At 47.1% G+C, this 10325-nt stretch overlaps 1 protein-coding gene across 4 annotated transcripts in view; it reads right to left on the reverse strand.

Annotated features, from left to right (window-relative positions):
* Positions 1-10292, reverse strand: part of col6a6 (collagen type VI alpha 6 chain) — a 43394-nt gene extending 33102 nt beyond the window's left edge. For 3 of the 4 annotated variants that reach the window (XM_023330450.1, XM_023330449.1, XM_023330447.1), the window contains exons 1-3: positions 10243-10292; positions 7924-7987; positions 822-926 (exon numbers count right to left, since the gene is read on the reverse strand). In XM_023330450.1, coding sequence (XP_023186218.1) covers positions 822-897 — 76 coding nt within the window. In that variant the 5' untranslated portion in view covers positions 898-926; positions 7924-7987; positions 10243-10292. The remainder of the gene's footprint in view (positions 1-821; positions 927-7923; positions 7988-10242) is intronic. The other variant, XM_023330448.1, reaches the window with a different exon arrangement.
* Between the last annotated feature and the right edge of the window lie 33 nt (positions 10293-10325).

A 10325-nucleotide genomic window follows, 5' to 3' on the forward strand; every position in this document is an offset into this window, starting at 1 on the left:
ACGCATCGTGGAAATTGGCTTAGCGCCACCTCAAAAACTAACGTTCACAGTCTTCATGATCTACAATCTGGATTGGCTGTACACTCTAATCTGTTAGTAGGCTAATGTGCTATTAGCAGAGCTAATTATTCGTTAAATGTTTTTGCTAACTTTGAGAACATTTAGCATGCTTAGCTTCCCCTAAATTTATTTTTACACATAAATGCTAAAGTGTTAATTTACTTGCCTGTTTTGTAAATTTTCAGTTAAATTAAGTTACTCATGCTTTTATTTTGAAGTCTGTTTACGCAGCAGTTGTTTCCTGTCTTCACGTTCTCCACTTGTGATCCAGTTTTAAATCTTCTGATGTCCCACTGCTTTCTGACAGAAGCCACACCGCTAGGTTAGGCTAAATCAGCAACAGTTAGCAAAACTCAGCATCATGAATTTAGCATTTAGCAATAGACCATATCGTATTTTCGATATGCTCTGTGGCAGTATCTATGCGGAGTCACATTCTCTGTAAATCCTGAACCGTGAAAAGGCGACGGCTCACTGAAGAACCAAGCAGATGCAAAGCAGAACCGTCTGTGGCTCAAATCCCAACATTTCAGGTAGTTTCCTCTGCCATGAGCTGGCCTCTACACACTGACTGCTCAGCGCTACACTGGCTAACCCCGGTTGGTGTCCTGCAGCTGAAGGTGAAGCCCGGCTGTGTTGCAGTGCAGCGTGAGGGTGGAGCAGAGACATGCAGCTCAGGCTGAGTTCATCTCTCCTACAGATGTTACAAGTGAAGCGTGGGAGTGTCTGCACGTGAAGCAGAGCAGCATCATCGCACCCACCTGTCGTCTGGGCGCCGTTGCCATGGAAACACGCCGCCACGATGAGGCACAGCAGCAGACTCCGGCCCCCCTCCATGATGGATCTGTCCTCAAGTTCTTCTCTTCCTGAAACAAACAGACAAGTTGTAGATGAAGAGGAGCAGTCTGCTCAACATCTGGAGGTGGGAGGTCCAACCACAGCTGGGCGGTGGGGAACCAGAACCAGAACCAGAACCAGAACCAGACATTGAAATGTCTTCCATTGTCTCCTCAGCCCTCAAGCAACAAGAGCTCAGAAATAAAAGATGACGAATATGAAGCAGAAATATTTGAGGCTTTCCCTCAGTAAAGCTTCCCAACACGACACTCTAGGCGTAACGCCCAAAGACTCAAAGGGTCACAAGTATTCATACTCTCGCTGTGAGTGCTCCAACCCAGGAAGAACTGTGGGTGGAAACACGTCGACAGTACGCACTCGTCTTTGTCCCATTCCTGGTTCTTCTTCCTGCTGGGAACCAGTCGGCCCAGCAGGTTCCCTCCTCTTCCTCAGCAGACCTTCGCTGCATCACTGCTGAGACGATCCAAGCCCAAACCATGAGTCCCATCATCCTGCTGCCTCCTTTCCTAGCATGTTCGCTTTTGTTTGGACCCAAATGAAGGCAGGATGTAAATCAGGCGTTTTAATGAAGAAAACAATCCAAAAACCTCCAAGTCGTCACAATGGGACCAGGAAATGCAGTGACAGCCAAGAAGGTAAGTAACAGTGGTGGGCGCTAAGCCACTAATGTGCTAATAGTGTTGCTAATTGTTGTTTAGTGCTGCAATGTTTTTGCTAACTTTGAAAACATTTAGTGCCATTAGCTTCCCCTAAGCTAATTTTTCCAAAACAGGTCTAGTGCACAGATTTACTTTTGTAAACTTTGATCCTCCAGAGGGCGATGTAACACGTGTGTCATTGACACAAGGTGGGTAACATGGTTGAAGTTAGCATACTAGCATTAGCTTCTACCAGGTATCATTATTAATCCTTTATACAGGAAAATCTTTTCATACTGTCAAGACAGACCCGTTAACCAGAGATACCTGTTACTATGTTGCTTTAGCGCTTTAGCATTAGCTACCACTAAACAGTATGTTGGTATAATGCCTTAGTTTTCACATGGCCAATGTTTATGCTCAGTGTTTAGGTAAGCGCAGCTAGCTTTGCCATTAGCGGTGAGCAGAGCAGAGGAACAGGAAGGAAACTAATCAACACAGAAGAAACATGGAGACAAAAACAACACAGATAAAGAAAACTAAACCCAAACACACAAATGGCAACACCATTTAAACAGCAATGAGCATGTGGGGCTGAACAGCATACAGAACATGAAGCCCAACGACGAAGAAAATATAAACACACCCGATGGTTTAACAGACAGAAACTTTAACCCAGTTGTTGCCTCAGTAAATCTTTCTTAATTAGAGCAAAATAAGAAAATCCTGCTTTAAAAAAGGCATTTTAATATTATACTGATTATATTGTTTATAATTATGAAGAAAATTTCCACATTGATTCATTTTCAGTGATTTATCTTTGGTTTGTGGTTGAAAAACTATAACTGTGATGTGAATGACACCAGGATCTAGATTTATTTTATGACACTGACATAATTTTTCATGAAATGAGTCAATGATCTCATTAGCCACAGATGTTAATTAAAGTCAGACTGAACCGTTTTAGAGCCGCGTCTCCTGGTTGCTTCATCCCGTTTCCCAGCAGCGTTTCCTCCTCTCAGGTCAGAGGTCAGAGTGACGCCATGCAGGAACCGCAGCTCACAGATACAACCGTAAATCTGCTGCAGTCGCAGGAATCAGTTGACAACCACAGGAAGTGATGTGGGTCACACATCGCTGGAGGTGCCGGTCCGTCAGTCAGCTTAGTTTTTATTTGGGCGAATATTCCTGAGCGACGCCTGCAGAGAAGCTGCATCTGATTATTACTCTGTGCTCCGCTGCCCATAAGTTGGACAAAAGGTGACATATTTACAGATTACATTTAGATTCCTGAATCTGTTCCAAACAGTCGCTGCAGGTTTTCCAGAGGCTCGAAAATGTTTAAATGAGACTTTTCAGCTGAAGCAGGAAGATGGAGGACAGACGGACAGGAAGGAGACAGAAGCAGCAGCTGGATCATTTCGTTTAGTTTCACCGTCATGAATCCAGCTTAGGTTCATTTCTTTACTGGGTTTACTGGGTTCAACCACGCCTAGCAACGGGTTCAACCACGCCTAGCAACGGGGTAAAGCGAGTTCAGTAATTGTAGTTTGTTTTTGAGCTGTAATTTTTTATATTTTTATTTGAAGCCCCAAAGTCTCTTCACTCTGTTATTGTAAGCCAGAGAAAAAACTGGAAAAATAAATAATTGACAGTTGAGTTTCTTTTGGTTACTGACCCACTCCTTTTGTACGTTATGTTACAGCCTGACAGGTGAAACAGAAGTGGGGGCTCGTCCGGGATTGACCATGCCTAACCATGGGGTCAACCACATCTAGAAACAGGGTCAACTCCTCACTAAGTTGGTATTTTCTGTCATCTCCTCTCAGCAAATAACTGAACCTCTCTGAAGCTTCAATAATAGATCTATGTGAGGAGATCTATGAGGGGAGATCTATGAGGGAATCAGACTCTTGGTGAATTTGACTCGTGGTGTTTACCAATCAAGAGGAACCAGCCGTTTAACGACTCCAGACTGCTGTGGGCCCAACTTGGGTTCCTGCTGGTGAGAGCGGGGAACTCTGTGGCTCCGACAGCTTAATGAGCCTTAATGGTTTCTCCATGGTGAGAGCTGAGCCTCGGCATCTGGCTGCATTTACCGCCGAGCGGCTCCACTTCCTGTGACCTGAGGGCAGCAGGCGGCGTCTCGCTACGGCCAGGATGAGCAGAAAATCCTTCCTGAGAGTCAACTTCATGGAGAAACTGCTGCTGGTTCACCAGCTGCTCTCAGACCGGCCGCTACGCCCACACTGGGCCCAGTTCACCTAGACTGAGCTGGGTGAACTGGGCCCAGTCTGTCCCAGTTCACCCACACCCACAGTTCCGGTCCGGTTCTGGCTGTGTGTTTCCTCAGCCTGTTTAGTCCCGGGCCCCTTTCAGGGGGTCCATCTGCAGCCAATCAGAGGCCTGCGGGCCGTTGGGGCCCCTGTGGGTCCCGGTGTTGTTTACCCATCAGCTCTGTTTACCAGAAACTCCAGAACCTCTGGCGGCCCGCCATGTTTACAGTTTAGACCCGAGTGTGCATCGGCACCGCCTCCCCATTTGATCTCTGTTGGAGTCCCGCTCCGAGAATCTGAAGGACGTCAGGCGGTTCTGATGCTGGCCGGGCCCAGAACGAGGTGCTCTGGTTCTGGTCCAATCTGAGGCCGGCCTGCAGATGTTCCTCGTTACAGCCTCATTACTCCTCCTGGTTCTGTTCAGATCCGATCGGATCGGGAGTGAATCAGAAGGGAAGGAAGGGAGGAAGGAAGGAAAGAAGGTAAGAAGGAAGGAAGGAAGGAAGGAAGGAAGGAAGGGAGGGAGGGAGGAATGAAGGATCGAAGGAAGGGAGAGAGGGAGGGAGGAAGAACCCAACGGACCTCTGGGTCGGTTTTGTTCTGGTCTGGTCCAGACATAGTCATGGTTCTGATGACAAGGAGAGAACCCTGCCGCCCGTTGCTATGGAAACAGATGCCGCCCACTCTGAAGGGAAGGAGCGGTCCAGAACCAGAACCTGGAGGTTCTGTAACATCTGGAGCACGGCGGCCTCTGGTTGGCCCGTTGCAGCGCCAGATGTTTGTTCTCTGGATAATCCAAACACGTCGTATGGAAGGTATACGGGCCGGGCCGGGCCGGCCGAGAGTAAACTGCTGTCAGGATGTGGTTTACATCTGAGCCCTGAGGTCCAACAGAACCATCGGATGGTCCCGATGACATCACAGCGATGTCATGCCCAGGAAGCAAAAATGTCAAAAATATGAGCAGCAAGTATAAAACGTTCCACCAAGCAGAAATCCTCCCGGCCACCAGGGGGAGTCGCTTTTTACACGTTTCTCTACTTTGGACATGAATGTAGCATTTATCTACAGTGGCTGACAAACACACAGCAAGCAGCAAACGCCGCAAACATGAACTTTAATAACACAAAAACTAAAATCAACAGAAAAACGCTGCAAACAAAAACTGATGACATCACAGGAAGTAGAAGCAAAAACGACCAACAACAAAACAAAAGCAAAGAAAATGCAGCAACCATGAAAAGAAACAAAAGGAAAAATGCCACAAACAGCAAAAACAGCAGCGAAGTCCTCCTGGCCACCGGGGGAGCCGTCCAAGAAAACCGTATTTGACCAGAATCTCAGTGAAGGTGGAGGAAGAAAGAAAAGTTGCGTTCAGCCGGATTTATGATTGATGCGCCTCTGGTGTTGTGAAACTTTGTGGACAGTAGTTCAGAAAAACATGGCGGACGTTAAAGAGCGCCCCCTGCTGGAGGTTCACAAACAGATGGATCCCATCCAGTAAGAACACCAGGCTCACAGGAGGAGCCATGTTGATGCTAACAAGCATCTAAAGATGCTGCGTGGGGGTTTGTGTGCCACACCGCCCCCTGGTGTCCAGCAGGAAACGAGCTACAAAAAGCGCCGACTGGATTCCATTTTCCACAGACGAGATTTAAGCTTTGTGTTATCAGACAGCAGCATATTTACATAGGAAATATCAGCGACTCCAGACTCCCCCTGGTGGTCGGGAGGACGCGCGTTGAGTGGCTGCATTTCACTGCCAATCGTTATTTTAGTAATCAATTATTGTGACGATTATTCTGATGATTCTTCTGGTGATTAATTGATATCCAGGTGATTAATCTGCAGCGTTTCTGTTGTGTATAACTTTCCTGCATGATTAATGCGTTTGCGGCGTTTCTTCCCCTGGGGTTAGGGTTAGGGTTAGGGGTTAGGGGATAGGGTTAGGGTTAGGAAGGAGCAGAGAACATGTTTATCGAAGCAGCGTTTGTTCCTGCAGCTCGGACGCGTCCTGCAGAAAAGTTGTTTGTTTTTTCATGATGATTCTCAGAGTTTCCATGGAAACTTCAGGAAAACTTTGGAAAGACATGAAGGAGGAGGGAACATCTGGCGCTCGGCTGTTTCCGTCCGATCGCAGCGCTGCAGCGTTTCCTCCGACGACACCAGGAGGCCCGCCGGGTTTCTGGATGGGTTCTGGAGGAGGTTCTGATGGCTCAGAGATGTTTTTGGTTTTTACTCTGCTTTTGCTGTCAGAGATGATGGAGTGGACCAATTAAAGTCTCGGAACCAGGATCCACAGCGGCTCCTTGTGAGTCGCTGTGTTTGTTCTGGACTCAGAGAGAAAAAGTATGTTGGTTCTGGTACTGTAGGGTTTTGGATTTGTATCCCATGAAGAAGAAAAATGAGTCAGAAGAATAAAAAAATAATCTCTGAAGGAAGCAGGACTGCTGCTGCCACACCGGCTCGGCTCGGTCCACTTTGTCCACAGAACCGGTTCTGATGATGCTGTGGGTCTTGGTTGGACCAGAACCAGGGAGAGTTATCGCACCGAAGATCTATCTGCCTGACGAACAAACAGATCTGAACAGAACCGCTCCGGTTCCACCGGTTCTGCTGAACCGGGACCAGTACGGCAAGATGTTTACAAATTTATTAGCCATAAATTATGAACGTTACAGTCGAAAATTAAGGGAAGTAATTTAGATAATTTAATCTGCAATAAGAGCAAGACATGAGTTCATTTGTCAAACTCATATTCAACATGTTAGCATTTAGCTTGCTAGATAAATTAAATATCTAATTTGCAAGCTGGATATTTTGTTTGTAATTTAAATACTTAGTTTGCCAGCTTAATATTCAACTAAATATTTAATTTCATTTTTCATTTTGACCCAAATTATCGTGATTCATTTTTGACGGACTTTATAAAACGGTTTTTCCGACCACAGAGGAGCCTTTCGGTTTTCAGAGCTAACAACATGAAGCTGCTCCAGGATGAACAAGGTGTTATTAAATATAAAACAGCTTGCCCTATGCTACAGCTGAGGCTCTTCGGTTCCGGTCCAAAGCAGTAGCTGTTCTAATCCAAACCAGCAGCAGCTCCTTGTTTCTGACAGCTGGAACATCTGGATCTGTGAGAACTTCCCACCACTCCGTTCAGAACCATCAGGAGGTTTAAGGCTTCGGATCAGAACCTGAACCAACCGGGAACCCGGGAAAAATATTTTAACTAGTCAGGGAACCGAGAGACGGTTGTGATGGAGCAGCTGCTGGGTAAAGAGGAAGAGGAGAGGAGGAGGAAGAGGAGATCTTTGCACGCTGTAGCAGGAAGGAAGTTTGTTCTGGATGAATCTCCATGTCCTCCAAGCAGCACATGGAACCGGAGGTGATGTTTGATTCAACGCATCAGATCTGAGCGCTTACACACACACACCCACACCCACACACACCCACACCCACACCCACACACACACACCCACACCCACACACACACACCCACACACACACACACTACCTGGAGGTTCGGGTTAAACATGGAGGTCAGTTGGTTTACAGTCCTGATACAAAGAGGCGCTAACTTCCAGATCAACTAGCATTAGCATTCGTAGCCGGAGCAGTGAGCATGAGGGTGATTGACAGCACTAAGATCCTCCTCCTGGCTCTGATTGGTTGTTTCTGACTCTGGTGAATTTTTGTAGTTAATACTGGGAGTACTGGGAGAAGCAGAGGAGCTCATTTTTCCCACAGATTATAATAATAATATTAACAAATATGTAAAAATCATATTTTTTTATATACTGCAGCTGATATTTCAATGTTTCTGTGCACATTTTAAGATTTTGTTCAAATATGATTTAGCAATATTTTGCCTGAAGCCGCCTCAGTGCTGCTCTCTTCAGGTTGAATAACGGTACTGCAGTTGAGTTTTCCTGTTGGTTCTGAAGGTCCATCTTTAGCGCTTCTGTTGTTAGCGCATCTGACTCAGAGGCGCCCCCTGGTGGCGAGCAGGTGGAAGAGCTAGCGTGGTTAGCATTGATCGATAGCGTCAGCCATGCTGTCTCTGCAGGTGACGGGAATGAAACCGGTACCTGGTGCAGGTTCAGCGCCTGGCTCAAAAGCCCTTCAGCAGCACAGCGGGAGCCTCCAACCGTCCTGCAAAACCATAAAGCAGCAGTGAACACACGAGATCCAAACCGTCGGATCAGAACCGCACGGAAATGTTTAACAGCAGAGATTTCTGAAATATTCCCTTTCAGGTGCAGATCAGGGATTATAATGTTTCTATTTTACTGTCCAGTTTTCTTTTTCTCATCCACCTGTGAAATGATCAGATGCTTCTTTATGAACTGTGACGAAAGATGGAAACACAGAAGGAACGAGAGCGAGGCAGAGAAAGAGATAAATAGAGGAATCGTTGATCAGACGCAGATAAACGTGTAAAATCTTTTTCACAGAAACAAGATGGCGGTCAGTGAGGTCGAGTGAAGAAACGGGTGAAGTAAGGCGAGCTTTGTTCAGGAAGCGGCCCGGCGCGTTGGGTCCAGACTGAAGCTGGAGGGATCAACCCGTCCACAAGGTGCAGCTCGATTTTCTGAATCGTTCTCAGACTGGAATGTGAGCAGCTGGACCAGAGCTCCCAGTAAGCAGCATGAAGAACTGGGACCTGGCAGCATAAACAGGAAAACACTCATCAGGTCTGGAGGAGCCATAAACATGAGCGTGACCTCTGACCTCTGCTGCCGCACCTAACAGAGGAAAGAGTTCAGACCAGACCAACAGAAACAGATTCAAGGTGTTGAAGAGAAACGCTCCAGGTCCGGTCCGGTTCTGACATCAGAACCAGGCCAGAAGGAGAGTCGGTGTGAAACCACCAAAATAAACCAACCGATAAATTAAAGATTATTTTAAATAACTACGCAGGGCCCCCTGCGCCTCTGCTCGTTTCGCTCCAACATTTCTCTGATCTAAACTTTCTGATGGATTTAGTTACCGAACAGTTTCAGGTTTTTTTCTTGCAGTGGAAACTGGAGCAGAAAGATTTGAAGATGATGAAGGGAGGAACCTTCATCCTGCTGATCCTAATCTGATTGGTTCCTGGCGCCGCCGACTCCGAGCTAATGAGAGGCTGGAAACGTAAACTCTGACCAAACAAGGTCTGCAGGAGGCACACACACACACACACACACACACACACACACACACACACACACACACACACACACAGTTGCATACAATGGCAGCAAAAATGTAAACGATGCAGGACTTGGGAGCTCAGAACGTTTAAATGCGACTTATTGAGGCGAAGCTTCTGCCTCAGGGCTCAGGCCGGGCCCAGCTGTTTGGGGCCCGGGACCGGACCGGGCCCGGCTGTTTGGGGCCCGGGACCGGACCGGGCCCGGCTGTTTGGGGCCCGGGACCGGACCGGGCCCGGCTGTTTGGGGCCCGGGACCGGACCGGGCCCGGCTGTTTGGGGCCCGGGACCGGACCGGGCCCGGCTGTTTGGGGCCCGGGACCGGTTCTCACCTGTGCCCCTGATACCAACATGTCAGCTCCAGATGCTTCATCACTCCTCAGCTGATCTGTGTGACGTAGCTGCTAGCACTACAGGGTTTCCCCGGTGTTTTATAAGCCTGGCAGCCGCCATGCTCTGCTGGCCCCCCACCAGGCTGAGTGTTGCTTGTTTCTTTTAAGAAAAAAAAAAAAAAAAAAAAAAAAATATATATATATATATATATATATATATATATATTGTAGGCACCCGAATGCATCGCAGACACTGAATGAAACTGAATGAACGGAAATCAGAGAGAACATTCGCCTCGCCCCTGGGGGGCAAAAGAGTGGTGGGGGGGCATTTGAGGGGCAGGTGTAGGTGGGGTGGGGGTTAGAACAGATTATAGAGAAACATCAGAGATTAAAGCCGAGCGGCACACCGGCGCTCGGCCATCACGTTGCCGTGAATAATTTCTGGCTTTCAAACCTACATGAAGCAGCAAGATAAAGACGAAACTCTCAGAAACTGAAGTTATGAATATTTCTGAACATAAACGGATCAGAACAATAAGATGGAAAATCAGACTAATATTCAGAGCTGCTTTGGAAATTATAATAATAATAATGTATGAAACTTTTCAGATTTGATCAAATCTCAGCATCAATCCGCAACTTAATTGTGTAAAAAGCTCCACACTTTGCAAACATTTCTCAGGTTTATCTACAAACGTCAAGAGAAAACTGTGATTCTCCTTAAGCTGCATAAAAATAAAACCTTTACATGCTATAAAAGAAGAGAAAGCTGCATCAATCTGCAGATAAAGTGATGCATATTTGGTTTTAATGCACTAACTTCAGGTTGAGTTGTGCAGACCTACAGCGAGTCGGGAACAAAGAGATGCAGCGTTACTTACAGACGAGCCGCTCCGCGTCCGCTCCCTCCAGAACCCAGGCGCCCAGTCCCACAGCCATGCAGGGAGGAACCGGCTCCGGCCGG

The sequence above is a fragment of the Xiphophorus maculatus genome, chromosome 3, assembly GCF_002775205.1.
Source record: "Xiphophorus maculatus strain JP 163 A chromosome 3, X_maculatus-5.0-male, whole genome shotgun sequence".
Taxonomy (NCBI): domain Eukaryota; kingdom Metazoa; phylum Chordata; class Actinopteri; order Cyprinodontiformes; family Poeciliidae; genus Xiphophorus; species Xiphophorus maculatus.